General features: G+C 44.5%; 1 protein-coding gene across 5 annotated transcripts in view; it reads right to left on the bottom strand.

Annotated features, from left to right (window-relative positions):
• GRM5 (glutamate metabotropic receptor 5) overlaps positions 1 to 20,749 on the bottom strand; it is a 286,394-nt gene that overhangs the window by 77,265 nt on the left and 188,380 nt on the right. For all 5 annotated transcript variants that reach the window (XM_070944018.1, XM_070944022.1, XM_070944023.1 and 2 more), the window contains exon 3: positions 19,371 to 19,606. In XM_070944018.1, the coding sequence (XP_070800119.1) occupies positions 19,371 to 19,606 (236 nt within the window). The remainder of the gene's footprint in view (positions 1 to 19,370; positions 19,607 to 20,749) is intronic.

Raw genomic sequence — 20,749 nt, 5'->3', positions numbered from 1 at the left:
TACTGGTTCGCCCAGAACCGAAAGTGCGTTTCCCTCACACATGCTACCTTCATGCCTGCACCCGGCCTTCCGCACATGTGCTTTGCTTACACACGTGCCTTCTGCGTATGCACCCTGCCTCAAAAATGTGCATAAATAGGACAGCATAGAGCCGGGATGGGTGAGCGGGCCGACCCACGATTTCCACTACCTTTTTGCCCAAACCGGTCTGAACTATCTGAATACCACCTCTGGGTGAGACAACCTGGAGATAACTATGTTGCTGTTATGTAGAGTTGGGATGGCACAATGGTTAGAATGCAGCTTTGCAGGCTAACTTTGCTCACTGCCAGGAGTTCGATCCTGACCGGCTCAAGGTTGACTCCGCCTTCCATCCTTCCGAGGTCAGTAAAATGAGGAGCTAGATTATTAGGAGCAATAGGCTGACGAGAGGGCTGTAAAGCACTGTGAAGCAGTATATAAGTCTAAGTGCTACTGTTAGTGCTACCTTGAGTAGTTGCAAACCTTGAATGGATTTGTCTACTCCAAGACAACCGAGACAGACAATGCAAGATTGTTGGTTTTTTTTCTTGAAATGGGGAAGATTCACCCTACATCTGTTAAAACTAAGCTTCGATTCGGACAAGGTGAGGTGATTTGTTTGATTTTCATTAAATTGAATTTTAATTCACTTCAATGAATATGAACTCGACTGTTGTTTAATCATTATATGAATACTGCTAAGATTGATTTATTCAAGAAATCATGGTTGACAGTAGAGTTTGAACAGCTGAAATATCAGGAAATTCAAGTCTGTGATGACTTCCCCCGTCCCCATGATTCCCCAGACACCTCTCCAGATGTCAGCTCGGAGGAGGATGAACCAGTTCCAGGCACACCTGGAGGGGAATTGGTCAGTTGGTCCAAGCAGCCATCTGAGAGGGATTTGGTTGAAGCACAGCTGCAGCAGGACCATCCTAAAGCTTTAGGTGGGGAAATCATGCAGCTTCAGCCAGTCAGTGATGAGGAAGAGGAACTGTCTTCTGCACCTGATCCAAGAACACATCGGGCAGAGAAAAGGCAGGAGTAGAAAAGGTCAGCCAGATTACTCATGAGGAGGCAGCCTTGCCCCTCTTGATGGGCTGCACCAGAAGCTGGCTATTTAGCACAGCAGACAGATGGAGGTGATACTGGGAATAATGTGTTTGCTTCCTTGCTGTATGTCCTTGACTTGAATTTCAGATTATGTTTCTTCAACTTGTTGCCTTTGCCTTGCCTTGCCTTGCCTGTGGATTTGTCTTCACCTTGGGAACTTGCTTTTGCCTAGTGGTTTTGTTGTGGTCTGCCAGCAGCCTGCAGAGCTGGCTGGAGTCTGGGGAAGGCTCGGACGAGGGCTCTGCATCGGAGGCAGAGATGGGGCCAGGGCCATCTGGGAGTTATGCGTGGACTCTGGAGCCTCCAGAGTCGGACATCAGAGAGGCAGAGGAACAGGATGACCCTGTTCCTAGTGCGCGCATGCGCAGAGCTGCCAAAAGGCAAGAACAGTTAAAACAAAAGGGACGACTCAGGGGTAAGGCCTGGAGATGATTGGCCCCTCCCATAAGGCTTAAAAGAGAACCAAAGGCATGTGGGCCCTTTGCAGGAAAGCAACATTGTTCATTCTGTTCCCAGTTGACATCTCTGTTTGATTCTGGACTCTGTGTGGCTTTGGCAAGTAGGTCTTTGGCAGCGTGAAAAGGGAGATAAAGATTGGTGATTATCCCAAAGGACTTCTCCCGAAGGACTTTTTGCAACTAATTGGGACTCAGCTGTGAATGAAAGTAATTCACAGCTGTTGCAATAAAAGAGGTTTTTGGGACTACTCATGTGTTTTAATGACTCAGGAAGCCTAGGTCACAACAGGTTTAGACTTGCCTTTGTTTGAGGACTAGTGTTTGCTTCATTTGAGTAGTTTGTGGAACTCATTGGGGTTGAGCTGGTGCGGGCACAGGGAATTGCTGGACATTACAATTCAGGCTCGGAAGCCTTAATAAAGACGCCTTACACCCATGGTGTGTGCCTGTGAGTGAGTGGGATAGCACAAAGACTGCTAAACCTTGGCTTTGAAATGGTATTGATAGGTCCATTTGTAATAAGATAAATGTTCATTCAAGAATTAGCAATGGATGAATGACCAGATTTGGCATATATAACCCATCAACTTGAGTAAGGAAGATGATGATGATCTTCAGGAATCTTGACTGTTTTATGGAACCCCTACACTTTACATGTAGCCCTTAACGTATGACCAGAATAAGGACCAGAGAATTCATCGTTAAGCAGTGCGGCCATTAAGTGAGTTATTACATGACCACAACTTGTGACCTCCTGCCAGCTTCCTCACTGAGCTTTGCTTGTCAGAAGTCAGCTGGGAAAGTTGCAGAGAGCAATCATGGGACTTCAGGATGCTGAAGATGTCATACATTCGAGCTGGTTGCCAAGTGCCCACATTTTGATCATGTGACCATGCAGATGCTGCAATGTTTGTAAGTCACCTTTTTTTAGCACTATTGTAATTTTGAATGGCTGTTAAACAAATGATTATAAGATGAGGACCACATGAAAAGCCAGGTTAGCAACTACTCACTTTCCTGAAGAATAGAATTCTTTATTGGCCAAGTGTGATTGGACACACAAGGAATTTGTCTTTGGTGCATATGCTCTCAGTGTACATAAAAAGAAAAGATATATTTGTCGAGAATCATAAGGTACAACACTTAATGATAGTCATAGGGTACAAATAAGCAATCAAATCATACTAGGAAACAATCAATATAAATCATAAGTATGACAAGTTACAGTCATACAGTCATAAGTGGGAAGAGATGGGTGATAGGAACAATGAGAAGATTAATAGTAGGGCAGCCTTAGTAATTAGTTTGACAGTGTTGAGGGAATTATTTGTTTAGCAGAGTGATGGCGTTCGGAAAAAAACTCTTCTTGTGTCTAGTTGTTCTGGTGTGCAGTGCTCTAGAGTGTCGTTTTGAGGGTAGGAGTTGAAACAGTTTATGTCCAGGATGTGAGGGGTCTATAAATATTTTCGTAGCCCTCTTTTTGACTCGTGCAGTATACAGGTCCTCCATGGAAGGCAGGTTGGTAGCCATTGTTTTTTCTGCAGTTCTAATTATCCTCTGAAGTCCATGTCTGTCTTGTTGGGTTGCAGAACCAAACCAGACAGTTATAGAGATGCAGATGACAGACTCAATGATTCCTCTGTAGAACTGGATCAGCAGCTCTTTGGGCAGTTTGAGCTTCCTGAGTTGGTAGCAGAAAGAACATTCTTTGTTGTGCTTTTTTGATGACGTTTTTGATGTTAGGTGTCAATTTTAGGTCTTGACATATGATAGAACCTAGAAACTTGAAGGACTCTACTGTTGATACTGTGTTGTCTAGTATTGTAAGCAGTGGTAGTATGGGAGGGTTTCTCCTAAAGTCTACCACCATTTCTATGGTTTTGAGTGTGTTCAGTTCCAGATTGTTGGTGACAACTGAGTTCTTCTGGATAGTCTAGGTAGTCCTCAACTTACAACCATTTGTTTAGTGATCATTTGAACTTAGAAAGGCAATGAAACTTAGGACTGGTCCTCACATCGCAGCATTCCCATGGTCACATGAACATAATTTGGGCACTTGCCAACAAGTATGTGATCACCATTTGTGACCTTTCTAGTCAACGGGAAAAGCTGGATTCTGTTATGGCCCGTACGCGGCCTGTGCAGCTAGTAGCTGATTCAGACAGCGAGGAGGCTGGTGGGGTGCTGCGCCAGCAGCCTGTGGCAGCTGGCACTCGAGTTGGACAATGAGGAGGCTGGAGAAGATGTGGTGCCAGAGGCGGGGATTCAGCCAGGGCCTTCAGAACCTCCAGAAGCTCCCTTAAGTGAAGAGGACGAAGAGGGGGAGCCTCTTCTCGATGCACGGGCATGCAGAGCTGCCAAAAGGCAGGAGTGGCTCCTCAGGAGGAGGTCTCCTCGAGAGTAGGGCTTGTGGCTAATTGGCCACTCCCTTAGCCTATTTAAGGAGGAACGCCGACTGAAGCAATTTGCAGGGAACAACTTCGTTCACATACCTTCGTGTCTTGTCTTGCTTATCACATCAGCTTCCTGCAAATTGCTTCTGGGCATTCTGGCAGCCACAGTAAGCTTTCAGTTATTATTCTTTGAATTCTTGGTGGTTGTTAATGCAATTAATTAACAGCCGTTGTTATGTAAAAAACTGGTTTATTTAGTAAACTAAGATTTGAACGGACTTTGTGTGTCCGAAGCTGGGGCAGAACAGATTCACTTAACCACTTCAGGGATTCGCTTAGTGGCAAAGAGTTCATAAAATCAGGCATGACTTACTTAACAACCACCTTGCTTAGCAATGGAAATTCTGGTCCCATTGTGACCATAAATCCAGGACCACCCGTACTTGGTTGATGATGGGCTACATCATTGGGAGTTATAATCTATTTTCTATCTTTGATTTGATTGATAAAAACTTCTGGAAACCCAAGTGGATTGTTTTGTACACAAAGAAATCAACTGATGAAATAAATGAATTACTTTTAAACAATTCTTTCATACAACCCAGAAGTGTGAATTTGCTGCCAACAGATGGAGTGATAATTCCCAGTTTAGATGCTTTTAAAAGGGGGAATGAAAGAATCACGCATTCAGCAGTTACTAATCTTAATGTTTGTTTGCTAATCCCGGAAATACAGGCAACAAATCTTAAATACTAGCATCATGGAAGCAGTCAAGGCCATTCGGTGAAACCAAATAAGGCATTAGACCAGGGGTGGGTTCTAATTTTTTTTACTACCGGTTCTGTGGGCGTGGCTTATTTTGTGGGTGTGGCTTGGAGGTCATGTGACTAGGTGGGTGTGGCTAGCTGGTCAGAGTCATTTCTGGAAGGTCCTCGCACTTACGACCAGTCCTCGCACTTACGACCCGACTCATTTGTTTGCTTTTAACACTGATCAGCTGTAGGACGGCCCTTTGAAGCCCCGCGGCAAGAGTTTAAACAGTTTTTTTTCCCTCTAGTCATCAGCTGGGACTCAGGAGGCAGCAATAGATTGAGGGTGGGACCAAATAAAAGGTAAGAATAATGTGGGGGGGGGGAGAACCGGTTCAGTGACGTCATATCGTCACCGCTACCGGCTCGGCCGAACCGGACCGAACCGGGAGGAACCCACCACTGCATTAGACGGACTTATAGAAGCATAGAAAATAAGTGATCCATCAAGTCTGCCCTTTGAATTTATTTGTTTTTTTGTTTTCTTTTTAATTTCTTATTAAATTTCTTATTTTTTTAATTCTTATTTTTCTATTTATTTTTAATTTTTGTCAGATGATGTGGACCTGTGTTCATCTCAAACATGTTTAAACTCAGTTACTGATGATTGACCCATTCCCTCCTCTAGAAAGTTGGTTCTGAGCTTCCGTTACTCTTTCTGTGAAGTCATACTTTCTAACATGAGCGAGTCAGAACAGAAGAAGCTTCTTGGATGAGAAGCAAAACATCTTCTAGGAAAAAACAAAGCCCAGTTGCCTTTTGGTCACCACTCTATAAAAAAAGATGTTGAGACTCTAGAAAGAGTGCAGAGAAGAGCAACCAAGATGATTAGGGGACTGGAGGCTAAAACATATGAAGAACAGTTGCAGGAACTGGGCATGGCTAGTCTAGTGAAGAGAAGGACCAGGGGAGACATGATAGCAGTCTTCCAATATTTGAGGAGCTGCCATAGAGAGGAAGGGGTCAAGCTATTCTCCAAGGCACCTGAAAGCTAGACAAAGAATAATGGACAGAAACTGAACAAGGAAAGATTCAACCTGGAAATAAGGAGAAATTTTTGGACAGTGAGAGCAAGCAACCCATGGAACAGAAGTTGCCTTCAGAAGTTGTGGGAGCTTCATCACTGGAAGATTTCAAGGAAAGACTGGACTGCCATCTATCAGAAATGGTGTAGGGTCTCCTGCTTGGGCAGGGGGTTAGACTGGATGACCTACAAGGTCCCTTCCAACTCTGTTAATCTTTTAGCCTTTTGAAAGAAAGCACCTTTGGGACAGTGGTGAAATTTAGCCGGTTCTTTCCGGCTTGGGAGAACCAGTAGCGCCGGTGGCGGAAGACTCCGCCCACCCACCCGGATGTCATCCCATCCCGTTCTTGACCCTCTGCACATGCGCAGAAGGCTTTGCGCATGTGAGGAGGAGGCGCACGGAAGCATAGCGAGCGTGCGAGCGTATGTGCTCACATTTGCAAACCGGTAGGAAAGGAAAGTGGATTTCACCCCTGCTTTGGGATACTTCCTAACACGGCTTTTGAACTTCCCCCCTGTCATTTTGAGGTTATGCTCCCGTGTTCTTGATTTTTGCTTAATATTGAAAATTCTGCTTTTCAGAACCTTGTTCATACCCTTAATATAATTCAGGGTTTTAATCAGGTCTCCCCTTTCCCTTCTGTTTACCAAGCTGCACATAGACTGTTGACTTGACATAAAAGCAGCCACGCTGAATGAGGCCAAGGATCATCTTAGTCCAGTAATTTTGTTTCTCACACTGTGGGTGTGTGAGTGGGACAGCACAAAGACTGCTAAACCTTGGCGTTGAATTGGTATTGATAGGTCCATTCGTAGCAAGTTAAATGTTCATTCAAGAACTGGCAATGGATGAATGACCAGATTTGGCATATATAACCCATCAACTTGAATAAGGGTGATGATGTTGCCTTCTTAACTAATTGCCTTCCAGAGTTTTAGGTCTTCAGGAGTCTTGACTGTTTTATGGTACACCTACATTTAGTCCTTAGTTTATGACCACAATAGGGACCAGAGAATTCATCGTTAAGCAGTGCTTAACAATTAAGTGAATTCTTACCTGATCACATCTTGTGATCTCCTGACAGCTTCCTCATTGACTTTGAGACGATTATCCCACCAGTGTCCTTCTGCAGCTGATCTTGGCCAGCTCAGAGTAAGTCTTCAAAACTAATAATACTTAATAGCCCTGTTCTCCATAAATATATGAATAAAAAGGGGACATTAGGACAGAGACAGTAGGCACGCTGGTGCGTTTATGCATGCCCCTTAAAGACATCTTAGGAATGGGGTGAGGTCAACAATAGACAGTCTAAGGTTAAAGTTTTGGGGGTTTGGGGAAAAAAACCACAGAGTCAGGTAGTACATTCCAGGCATTGACCACTCTGTTGCTGAAGTCATATTTTCTGCAATTGAGTTTGGAGCGGTTTACCTTAAGTTTGTATCTTTTGTGTGCTCATGTATTGTTGTGATTGAAGCTGAAGTAGTCATTGACAAGTAGGACATTGTAGCAGATAATTTTATGTACAACGCTTAGGTCAGACTGAAGGCGGCGTAGTTCTAAGTTGTCTAAACCCAGAATTTCAAGTCTGGTGGCATAAGATATTCTCTTGCGAGCAGAGGAGTGGAGGACTCTTCTCGTGAAATATCTCTGGACTCTCTCAATTGCATTAATGTCCAATATGCAGTGCGAGTTCCAGACAGATGAGCTTTATTCAAGAATTGGTCTAGCAAATGTTTTGTATGCTCTAGTTAGCAGTACAGTATTACCATATTGTACAGCAGTACAATATATGCAATCATATGTGATGATGATGTTACCCATTCAGTCGTGTGTGACTCTTGGTGTTTCTATGGGCCAGTTCTCTCAGAAATTGGGTTTATCTAGTTAGTTGTTCTGTCCCCGTCTCACACACACACACAAACAGACAGCCGGGGGTTAAATAAACTGGCAGACAACAAATTCTTCCGATAAGAGGCTTGGCAGCAACCCAGTAGCTGCTTGCCAACAACTTTACTCATAAACAAGATACACACAGTTCAAGAATTGTCCAGTCCATAATTAAATCCAAGGCAGATAATGTTGTTTCCAAAGATGCAATGTGACTCGATAGTAGTTAGTTTTGTCCGTCACAGAGTCTGAATGGCCACTCACCCCCTTTTATACCCTGTGGGGTGTGGTCCAGTGACTCAGCTTAATCTCTGGCACGCCTCTTCTTCTGTTGCGCACGCTTATCTCTGCGACGCTGCCAAGGATCCAGCCAAGACTCATCTCTCTCATTACTGTCCACCTGTGGCTGTGTGGACGTGCTTGGCCCCGGGCCTATCTCTTGCCCTTTGGCAGACACCGAAGGCATTGCCAGAGAGGAGGGTCCTGTAGAGGGAGGCCTTGCCAACTCCACTCCTTCACTCTCGGAGTCCTCTCCTGCCGATGACACAGGATCAGGTAACAGAGCCACAACATTAGTAAAAACAAGGATTAGGAGTAACATGATAGCAGTATTCCAATATTTGAGGGGCTGCCCCAAAGACGAGGGGGTGGATGGGTTTCAACCTATTTTCCAAAGCACCAGAAGGCAAGATGAGAAATGATGGATAGAAACTAATCAAGGAGAGAAGCAACCTAGAACTAAGGAAGAATTTACTGACAGTGAGAATGTCTTGCCTTCAGAATTTGTGGGTGCTCCAACATTGGATGCTTTTAAAAAGAGACTGGACAGTCACTTGTCTGGAATGCTATAGGGCAGGGGTCCTGAAACTTTTTAAACAGGGGGCCAATTCATGGTCCCTCAGACTGTGTGGGGGTCGGACCAGCTGGGTGGGCGTGGCTAGTTGGTCATGTGATTGAGTAGGCATGGCCAATTTAGCAGTCCAAACAATACACACAAATTAAACTTTAATTTGTTATCCTTCTGAGGGTGGAAAGCAGGTTAGTGAAGAGATGCGGCTGCCTTGGGGTGTGTATGAGGGACTTCTGGGTTTTTTTTGTGTGTGTGTGTGTGTGTGTGTGTGTCTTTCTTTCTCTTTCTCTCTCCCCCTCTCTCTCTGGAGGCTGGGAAGGCAAAAAACTGGCCCATTTTTGGCCTCCAGAGGCCTCTGCACATCCCGTGTTTGGCCTCAGCGGCCTACAGAAATCGGGTGGGGGCCAGCGGGTAGGCAGGGCAATGTTGGCAGGGCAGCCTCATGGTCCTGCGCAGGCCAGATTAATGGCTTCGGCGGGCTGTATGTGGCCCGCGGGCTGTAGTTTGAAGACCCCTGGTATAGGGCCTCCTGGGTGTGCAGGGGGTTGGACTAGAAGACCTCCAAGGTCCCTTCCAACTCTGTTATTCTGTTATCTTCCAATCTTGCACTACTTCTTTGAGTTTTTTCTACACTCCGGCTGGTGTCAGCTTTGATGTTCTTTGGCATCCTGGTTTCCTTTTACAGCTAACAAATATATATATACATCATCTTTTTTTTTTTTTTGGAAAGCCATCCAGTTTGAAGTCAACATCAGATCTCGCCAGAGGTAATTCTATATAATTCCTGTGATTCAACGGTGGCCTTTTTCACAAGTTCAAATGGCATCATCCACTTATGCTAAGAGGCAGTTAAGGACTCTGCCACAGTACAGTACCAAGAAAAGAAAAAAAAAAAGGGGGGGGGGAGGGGGAAGGCCATTTGAGGAAACTGGAAACGGCGAGGTGCATGACAAGGGAGGCACTGAAACTATTGTTTGCATGTTTGCTCTCAGTTTGGATAAATTCACACGGGATCTGCCTCGTTCTTTTATTCTGGGGAAAGGCAAAATTTCTGCAGCACACAGAGCCTTTGTTCTGTTCGGAGCTGTTTGCAGAAGGGCATATTGTTCACCCAAGCAGCTTTTGAAGAAAAGAACAGAAGGGGTGTGGGTAGGAAGGGAGGAAGGAAGGAGGCCCATTATTGGTGCATTTTGTGAAAGACTAGAAAGAATGACTTTGCCGCGGTACTTTTTCAGACTCACGCATTATCAATGGCTGGGCGTGTATTTGCAGTGGTTCTGTAACGGGAAACCAGCTTGAGCAAAAAAAAGCAGTCGCCATGGCATCGGTGTAAAACCTGGCAATTTAAATCAGGATTATTTCCATTTCTATAGAAGCTTTCCAAATATTGCAAGGTTCCATGCCACTGTACTCCCTTCGGGAGCTGAAGCGTTAGGACAAAATGCAGCAAGGATCTTACTTGCTGCTCATCACTCAGCAATTTTTTTTTAAAAAAGTACAGAACCACAAAGTTAGAAATACTTCTTCTCACCAGTCTGCGGAGATTCTCAGTCATCCAGGTCACAGTTGTCTCAAAGGTGCTTTTTTTCAAAAGGCAACAGGGCTTTGTTTTTCCTTGAGGAAGAAGAACAAACTGTTTGGTTTCTCATCTACGAATCTTCATCCGTTGTGATCCCAGGGGGATGGATGGAAGGATAGGTACTGATGGTTGAGATTGGATGCTGGGGGGGAAATGTTGGAAGAAATGTCCTTCTGGGTTCAGTTCCAAGTGGGGAGAAAGACACTGGAAACACGGTGGCTGCTTGGAAGGATGCTTTTAATGGTGGAACAGGAACACATGCCTTGAAGATCTTGGGCGAAGAGAAAAAAAGGGAAGAGATGCTGAGAGCGCCTGAGTTTTATACCCTCTCTGGGCTTTTGAATTTGAGCTGGTATTCTGATCGGTTGTCAGACTCCATGGGGCCATGCAGGGGTAACTTTGTAGGTTGCCTGGGTCCCAGGCTTGGTTGAGCCTTGCTGGGTGATGATGTAATGAAAGCACTTTGGGCAATTCCTATTATGGGTCTGCTTGAAGGAGGTAGATCTTTGTTATGTAGCATAGACTGGCCCAGGCCTTAATGGCCCATTGATAAAGGTGGGGCGGGGGGGGGCTGAGTTTCTGCCTCCCTTTTAGGGGAAATATTCTGCCCTTTTAATATGTCCTAAAATATCTCATTTTCCTAGGAGAGGGGTGGGTGCTAACTTCCTACAGAAGGAAGGAAGCATAGGTTCTGCCCGGATTGGGGTGGGGGAATGGAAGGATTGTATTTCTTTGCAGTCATCTGATTGTTAGCACTCGCTTGGCCTCAGGGTCACCTGAATCAGAGAGCAATTGATTGTGGAATCTTTTGGAATTGCTGCGGTGTAGACTGGAGATAGGTGGCGTGTTATCCCTCTCCCTCTGTTGAGAGAGGGCTACTCATTGTTAACATAAACGGCCTCTTTGACCCCCTCTTTCAAACCAACAATCTCTCTATCCAAAATGTGGACTTTGCTGTCTTCAAAAGAGTGACCTTTGTCTTTCAAATTTAGATGGACCACTGAATCTTGTCCTGTTGGGTTTGATCGCCTATGTTCAGAGGTGGTATTCAGCTGGTTCAGACCGGTTCAGGCGAACCGGTAGTGCCAATGATCAGTTGCCCCCGCCCACCCGCCCCCGCTCTAGCCTGTCCTTTATTTCCTGCTTTGTAGCTCATCTCAATTGCGTGGCACAGCTGATTTCCACCACCCCCTCGCTGTTCTACTTACCGTTGCTGACTTGGAAGGCAAGCAGCTGAGCTTCTAAATGCTCCATTTTCAGCGCGTGCACATGGCTAGGCGCGCACTCACCAAACCGGTGGTTAAACCGGCAGCATTCCATCACTGCCTATGTTGTGCCATGCACTCACCCCATCCGGTTTTTCCTTTTCATCATTTACAGAAACAAGAAGTTGAGTTGTCCCCTGAAGTTAAGATTACATTCTGGGAGGCCTCTTTATGTCACAATAATGGGGCAGGAGCCTCATTTAACCACAACCTTGGTCATTCCTCCCAACCACTATACCACACTAGCTTTCAATTTCTCCTCCTCCTCCTTTTTTTTTTTTAAAAAAAAATATTTATTTTCATTTGCCAAGAAGGATAAAATAAAAAATAGAAAAACTAATGAATGAAGGCAAATATATGTGCCCCGGGATAATGTTACAGGGTCTAATCTGGGTCGGTCACTGGGACCAGAGTTTTGTCTTCCAAACTTTTGGACTCGTGCTAGAGCCCATCCTCAGCAACAAAGATGATTAGGGGACTGGAGGCTAAGACATATGAAGAATGGTTGCAGGAACTGGGTATGTCTAGTTTAATGAAAAGAAGGACTAAGGGAGACATGATAGCAGTCTTCCAATATCTCAGGGGCTGCCCCAAAGAAGAGGGAGTCAAGCTATTCTCCAAAGCACCAGAAGGCAGGATAAGAAGCAATGGTGGAAACTAAACAAGGAGAGAAGCAACCTAGAACTAAGGGGAAATTTCCTGACAGAACAATGAATCACTGGAACAACTTGACTCCAGAAGTTGTGAATGTTCAAGGAACTTCTCTGTGTGCTTTGGGCTGTTTTGTGTGTGGTAACTAACATTGAACAGTAACAATAGAGGGAAAAATAGGGTTTTGTGTATGTGTGTACAAAAGAAAGGGAAAAAAGAGACGTCTCCCCCCCCCCCAAAAAAAATCCCTCTAACAGAGGGATAGAATCAAGATCACGGGAAGGGTTAATACCACTTTATAAGGCCTTGGTAAGGCCACACTTGGAATACAAAAGCATCCAGTTTTGGTCACCACGATGTAAACAAAGATGTGGAGACTCTAGAAAGAGTGCAGATAAGAGCAACAAAGATGATTAGGGGACTGGAGGCTAAAACATATGAAAAACGGTTGCAGGAACTGGGTATGTCTAGTTTAATGAAGAGAAGGACTAGGGGAGACGTGATAGCAGTCTTCCAATATCTCAGGGGCTGCACCAAAGAAGAGGGAGTCAAGCTATTCTCCAAAGCACCTGAGGGAAGGACAAGAAGCAATGGGTGGAAACCAATCAAGGAGAGAAGCAACTTAGAACTGAGGAGAAATTTCCTGTCAGAACAATTAATCAGTGGAACAACTTACCTCCAGAAGTTGTGAATGCTCCAACACTGGAGGTTTTTAAGAAGATGTTGGATAACCATTTGTCTGAAGTGGTGTAGGATTTCCTGCCTAAGCAGAGGGTTGGACTAGAAGACCTTGAAAGTCCTTTCCAACTCTGTTTATTATATTATATTATATTATATTATATTATATTATATTATATTATATTATATTATATTATATTATATTATATTATATTATATTATATTATATTATATTATATTATATTATATTATATTATATTATATTATATTATATTATATTATATTATATTATATTATATCATATTATATTATATTATATCATATCATATCATATTATATCATATTATATTAATTGTATACTGCTCAAACAACTAAGGGGAACACAAAACTACTGTATGTAACGAACAAAGTATTTAATAAGACTATTTCATTCATTCAGATCTCACATGTCTTCTGCTTGTGTTCCCTTTATTTTTTTGAGCAGTGTATAATTGTTCCTCCTTCATGGGTTAGAGTGAAGGTAGAAGAAACTGCAAGAGACAAGAAGAGTAGGATATGAAACCCCCATGGTGGTGGCCCTTGACTCTATTCCTGCATTCCGTGCCACAAAACGTCTTTTTATTCCTTGGCTAAACAACTTAAAAAATACCTATCGCTGAAGAATCAGGAATCCAGCCTGCTTTTCTTAAAGCCTTAAAGATCAACCTTTTTCTCAGAAATCTATGGAGATTCTCAATCATCCAAGCCAGGGCTGTCCCTAAGGCAGGGTGGGATTCATCCGGTTCGGACTGGTTCGGACGTACCGGTAGCTCCAACAATCATCTGGGAGCGAACCGATTCGCTCTGACAATCAGTGGGCCCGCCTGCCTGCCCCTGTGTGCTTTACTTACCTTTATCCCCTCAGCTGATTCGCATGGCATAGCGGATTGCCATGCCTCATCTGTATTAGTCCCCAGTAACGCAGAAGTTTAGATTTTTTTTAAAAAAAAATTGTATTCAGGGGTGGGCTCCAGAAATTTTAGCAAGGGGTTCTCTGCCTGGTTGCTGGGTGGGAGTGGCCATGGTGGATGTGGACTAGTCAGCCTCCTGCACCACGGTGGGGGGAGGGGCATTTTTGCCCTCCCCAGGCTCCAGAGGCTTTTCTCGAGCCTCTGGGAGGGCAGAAATGGCCTCCCCAGGCTCCAGAGGCCCCCCTGAACTTCCAATAGGCCCATTTCTCACCCTCCTTGACCTCTGTGCATGCCCTGCACTTACCTGCATCCAAAACGGGCCGCATGGGGACTCCTGGGAGAGGAGGGGTGAGCGGGGCGGGGCAGGGCCAGCCAGGAATGGGATTTGGGGTTCTCCGAAATTCAGAGAATCTAGCTAGAGGTTCTCCCAAACCCCTGTGAACCCCCAGCATCCCACCCCTGATTGTATTCCATCCTGTGCCAATTTGTGCAGGAGTCTGAATAAATCCATTAAATACATACAGAAAGACATGAATACTTACATAGCAGTAAAAAGCACCAACAAGAGGGGGATGCAAAGGAAACAGACGTAGTATCTTACTCAACTAGCGCCTCTTTCTAATTAAAAATAATAAGCACAATAGCTTTGAAAAAGGATGGCCCACAGAATGCATCTTAATTGAAATTAAGTGAAATGCTGAGCAGCAGATGATGTTGCAATATGCAAAACTTTCTCAAAGTATTCATCCTCAAAATTAAGTGTGCATGCACTGTGCAATTAATTACACTAGTCATTTAACCGCAATTGGAGTCGCTCCAGCAACTCTGACGTGTATAATCATAATAATCAGCCTGTTTGAGGATAAATAGCGTTCTTTTAGATTCCTTTCAAAGGTGGGATGAATCTTGATCTGTTAGGGTTTGAGCTGTCTTACTGGGCTAGTTCCTTGTTGATTATGTTCTCTGTAGACAAACCTTGGATTAAGTGAATTCACAAAAGTTACCTGATAAAAACTGGGCGAGGTTTATTGGGACTTCACTTCTGCATATTTTGTTAAAGTGGTCAGCCCATGCCAATTGAATAACAAGGAACGATAATATAGATTGAAGAATTAATGGCTTAGGATTTGATCAAAGATTGCCCCTTGTGCTATAGGGATATTCTGCTTCTAATTTAAATATTTGAAAGGGCTAGAAAAAAGGTCAATCTTCTCAAGTGTGCCAAACATTAAATCTATCTCCTTTCCTTTCCTTTCCTTTCCTTTCCTTTCCTTTCCTTTCCTTTCCTTTCCTTTCCTTTCCTTTCCTTTCCTTTCCTTTCCTTTCCCTTCATCTCCTATCCTCTCCCTTCCTTCCTGCCTTCCTGCCTGCCTGCCTTTCTTCCTTCCTCTCCTTCTTTCTCCTCTCTTCCTTCCTTCCTTCCTTCCTTCCTTCCTTCCTTCCTTCCTTCCTTCCTTCCTTCCTTCCTTCCTTCCTTCCTTCCTTTCCTTGCTTCTTCTGCTCTCACCTCCCCATCCCCCTTCTCCTTCCCCTTCCCATCTGCCTCCCTGCCTACTTACATAAAACTGTTTCTCTACCAAAATCTTGCAAGTCTCCAAATGCTGTCATCTAAGATGAGAATGCTAGATATCCAGGCCTTCTCTCTTGAAATCTTGCAAGATAAGACAAACACATGAGATTTATGGCATTTTTTTAAATCCTTCAATTGGTACTGAATTTTATGACTCCATAACTCTGTTAGGAAATTGTGAAACCCAATGGTTGATGCTTTGACATTGCCCAAAGACGTCCATTTTATATTGGGTTGTCCCATGCATAAATATATTTCTAACAGAAGTTCTCGGTGAATTATTATAAAAAAATATTTAAAATTTAAAAAAAACAACGCAGAAGGAATGAAACAATAGTTAGCAACTGAATGGCAGCCTGAGTGTCTGGTCAAAATCTTGCCAGCTATAGTATTAACACCCATATTAAACATGAAATTATGTGTACAATTTAAATTAAAAGAACTGCTTCTATCTTGGCTACCCCCATCAATGAAATGATGTGGAGGGGCTAACATATTTTCCAACAGACTTCCTTGATCGAATTGAATTTCCTGGATTGTCACCACACATAAACTGGAATTGAAGATAGGATCTCCCATTATTTTAATGAGGAACTTGGATCTTCCAAGACTGTTCAATAGAATACATATGAGAAGAACTCCATAAGAATCTCATAGTGTGAGATTCAAACATTGATGTGTTAAAAAAAAGATATTGTCATGATTCCAAGAATTACACTCAATTTATCAGAAAGTGAAGCTGTATCTCTTCAGCATACTTCCTCATTCATTCATTCATTCTTGCCACCCAATTCAATCAAGCGACTCTGGGTCAGTGGTGGTATTCAGCCGGGTCTATCCAATTCGGGCGAACTGGTAGCGGCGGTGGTGGGAGGCTCCACCCACCCGCCCATACGTCATCACATCCCGTTTGTGACGCTCTGCACATGTGCGGAAGGTCCTGCGTGCGCTCACATTTGCGAACTGGTAGCGATGGTAAGTGAATACCACTCCTGCTCTGGGTGGCTTATAACAATTAAACAATTTAAAAGACAGTAAAACAATATTTGTTCTCACTATACCCAAAGCACAAGGACAACCAGCGGTGAAATCCAGCTGGATATATCCGGGTCGTGTGAACCGGTAGTGCCGGAGGTGGGATGCTCCGACCACCCGCCGGGACATCATTACGTCCCGTTTTTGACCTTCTGTGCATGCGCAGAAGAGGCACGCACAAAGCACATGTGCGTGTGTGCACACGCTCCCATTCCCGAACCAGTAGCAAAGGTAAGTGGATTTAACCGCTGAGGACAACCCATGGAAAATGTGCTGATTTCTCTGGAGAAATTAATATCCCAACACAGTCAGTTGCATATTGCTTTAAGCCAAGGAAAAAAGAAATGAAAACATTACAGTATTCCTAAAGAATGGCACCTCAACCCCAAATATTGTCATCCAAAATGTCCTTTGTGAAATGAAAAACATCTGTATTTCTTTTGCTACACATCTTTCTCCTTTAATAAAATGGCCGTTCTATTTTTCTGTTTAGGTAAGGAAATATCTCTGAAAGGGAAGACCCAGCGGGTCACAGGTTGTCCAGTAACGCAATACAATCTGACATAGCATTTATCACAAACGCTCTAGGTAACTACAGAATCTGTAGGTTTAAACACAAGGACAGTTCTACAGATTTTGGGTATTTTTCATGAACACACCTTGAATTGACTTAGGAAATGAACCAGGGGTGGGCTTCAGATCCTTTAGCAATGGGTTCGCTGCCCCGTTGCTGGCTGGCCGTGGCCATTGTAGGCATGGCCTAGTTGGCAGCCTGCATTACGGCGGGGAGGGGGGGGGCATTTTTCGCCCTTCCCAGGCTCCAGAGGCTTTCCTCAAGCCTCCGGGAGGGCGAAAACTGCTTCTCCCGGGCTCGGGAGCCCTCTGGAGGCTGGAAACAGGCCCGTTTCCGGACTTCCAGAACCTCCGGTAGGCCCGGTTTTTGTGCTCCCAGACCCTCCGCGCAGCCCCTGCTCTTATCTGGAATGATGAAAGGGCTGTGTGGAGATTCCTTGGAGGGGAGGGACAGGGAAGGGTGGGGCGGGGAAGGGAGGGGCGTGGTGGGCATGGCCAGCCAGGGGTGGCATTTGGGATTCGCTGAACCCTGGCGATCCTTGGCTAGAGGATAGCCTGAACCCTGCCGAACCCCCAGAAGCCCACCCCTGAAATGAACCAACCAAATAGAATAAGCAAGCTTACTTAATCTATCAATCGTAATTTGAAATGGTCACTTCCATCTTCTGTAACTCATTGCAACAGAAACGATTTAAAAGCAGGACTATTGTGTTCATCCAAGAAAAACTCTTTCGCATGAAGGCAAATGTACGCGTGTCCCAGAATAAATTTGCAGAATTCAATCTGAGTCAGTCCATTGGGACAACAGGTTTAGTCTTTCAAGATTTTGGGCTCATGCTGGAGCCCATTTACAGAGAACTTCACTCTCTCCACAATGTGTGTTCACTAGGTTGATTTGTGTAGTATTTATGCGGTGCCTGGTTGTGAGTGGCTTTTAGTTGTTAATTGGGGTGTTGATGGCTGCCTATTAAGTTATTGGTTGTTGTTTCTTTGTGCTGCCATATTGTTGGCTCCTAAGTACCTAAGTATGTGGCAGCACAGGAAACAATAACCAACGACTTAATAGTGTAGAAAGTTAGCACCCACCCCACTCCTAGAAGAATGAAATATTCTAAGAAATATTAAAAAGGCAGAATATTTCCCCTAAAAGAGAAATAAAAATCTTAAAGGAAACAGAACCAAAAGACCCCAGCTTCTTGCCCCCAGCAGATATTTTGATGCCAACTTATCTACAGACAAAAGACTGGGCCAGTCTATCTACAAAACAAAAGACCTCAACTCCAGGATGATAGGATTATCCTTCAGGGCAAAGCCATTCAGCCACAATAGGAAATTGCCCTTCATTGCATCACCCAGCAAGATTCAACCAAGCCTGGAACACAGACTGCCTACAAAGTTAGCTAAGACCATCCGCCCCCTGGGAGTCTGACAGCCAATAGGATACATTTCTTGCACAGAAACAGGAAGCTCAAAGGCAAGGCCTAAGAGAGGGTATAAATATCTCTCTCTCTCTCCTCCATGTGTTCAGCTATCCAGAACCTAAAACCCATGTGGTCCTGTTCACCATTAAACCATCTGTCAACTTGCAAAGCTTTCAAGTTGCCATGAGCAGGAGGGAGGGAGAACTGATAGAGCTGATTGATTTCCCTAACTGAAGTGCATTCCATACATTCTTCCTGACCGCAATCAGAAGGAGGGTGTTGGATTTCACAGCCAGCCAAAGTGGTTAATTGGAGAATGTGATTTATGACATGGCCAGGGAGGAGGGGAGAGACAGGGTCATAGGGGAACGTAAATCTACGTGGGATTAGTTCTAACTGCATCCGAATATTGCCGAAATGGTGCTTCTAATAAATGACTGTATTTCTTTTGAAGTTCGGCTCATGGCTCATGAATTAATTAGGGCATCTTTCGGAAACTTCACAGACAGTTAGAACTAATCCCACTTCACACCATCTTTCCAAGCAGTCTCCATGTTTCCAGTGTCTTTCTCCCCACTTGGAATTGAACCCAGATGGACATTTCTTCCAACAATTGTAAGCTATCAAGATCCCAGTTAACAACCAAAAGCCATACACAACCAGGCACCACATAATGTAAATACTACACACAGAACAGCCCAGTTCCCTCAGGATAGGCCCAGTGGTGGGTTGCCCCCGGCTCGGACCAGTTCGCAAGAACCGGTAGTAAAACTGGCAGGAGGCCCCGCCTACTGCCCCAGATGTCATCATCAGTGATATCTGCGCATGCGCAGAAGCGCAATCCCGTTGCAAACCAGTAGTAAAGGTAAGTAGAACCCATCCCTGGATGGGCCCCATCATGAATCCAAAAGCTTAGAAGATTAAATCTCTGGTCCCAATGACCGACTCAGATTGAATGCTACGAGATAAGCTCTTTTTCTAATATAAATTAGAAATAATAAATTAGACCTGGATATAACGAACCATTTGGACCACAACTGGACAACGGATTGGCTTTCAGTTACATAAAGCTGTAAGAGTCAGACGACTTACTGGTGCAGGTCTTGTTGAATTTGGGGTTCTCCTGAGGGGACCCCTTCAGTCGGCACTGGAACCGGTGCTGCCAAAATTCCTGAAACCATGGATTTCGCTGGTTGGTTTCTGGCTGAAGCTTCAGGTAATAATCATCAAACCATTTCACACCTGGAGACTGGAGCTTGATTGTTATTCCACCAGCAGCTTCACGTTGGTAGCCATCCGTCACATCATACCTGTCGGCCCAGCCATCACTGCAGAGATTTTAAAGAAATAATAATAAAAGGATAAATGTTTTAGTATGGAGAAGGCTCCTTTGAACCATGAAAGGAAATTACTGGAATATATTCTTGGCAATAACCAGGGGATCTGAAGTTAACAAGGGCTATGGAGCAGACGAAGGCACAGAAGACTCATTCCATTCTTCTTATGCCTAAATCAGGGGTCAGCAACCTGCTGCTCTGGAGCCGCATGTGGCTCTTTTATCCTTCTGCTGTGGCTCCCTGTTGCTGGTCAGCTCCACAATTGATAGGGCTTTTGGTTAGGACAGGCAGAGGAAAAAGGATGCCACGCTAGGAGGAGACTAAGATGGGGGAACCGGACTTCCGGTCAGCTCCAGAATTGAACGGCGGATTCCGGTTAGGACCTTTGTGGCTCTTTGAGTGTTTAAGGTTGCCGACCCTTGGCCTAAGTGCATGCAACGCTTAGGGTTCCTTCAGGTTTAAATTGTTTATGTCTTTATTGGAAGTGAGTTGAGTTTTGGCCTCTTCTCCTGGATAGCAGCTCATATTCCAATTCAGAGGAAGAGTCACCAGCCAAATTAGATCAACCTGTTCTGACCTAGGCTTCCTTAAAAAGCATGAAGCAGAGTCTTGGTCCCGGCAAAACCCCTTTTATTTTCACGACTGTGAATTCCTTTCATTCACAGTCAGCAAGGCTTGGCAAACAGTCTTTAAGAGGAATATTTATCAACACAATCCTCATCTCGCTTGGAAAGCTGCCAGATAACTAGTTTCCAAATGCAGTGTAAGGCAAAAATTGGCATTGAGTCTCTTAGAGTCACGGACAGAACTTTCCACTCTTGAAACGACCGACCGACTGAATTGTTTCCTGCAAAAGCCCACTCCCCGTTTGCTCCTCTTTTGTTTCCTATGGGAGGGGCCAATTACCTTCAAGGTGTGGCTTTACTCCCAAGTTGACCCTGCTTTCTGAGTTGTGCTTGTCTTCTGGCAGCTCTGCGCATGTGCACACTGGGAACAGGCTCCAGCTGTTCCTCTGCCTCACTGCTGTTTAGCTCCCTCTCTGCCTCCGATGCAGAGCCCTTGTCCAAGCTTTTCCCAGCTCCCAGGACTGGCCCATGTTCCTCCCAGTCTCCTCACTATCCGACTCTGCTGCCA

This window comes from Pituophis catenifer, unplaced genomic scaffold (assembly GCF_029215685.1).
Source record: "Pituophis catenifer annectens isolate HBS135680 unplaced genomic scaffold, rPitCat1.0.hap2 SCAF_4, whole genome shotgun sequence".
Taxonomy (NCBI): Eukaryota; Metazoa; Chordata; class Lepidosauria; order Squamata; family Colubridae; genus Pituophis; species Pituophis catenifer.
The sequence above is the reverse complement of the archived record's forward strand: the minus strand, read 5'-3'. Positions and strand labels throughout refer to the sequence as shown.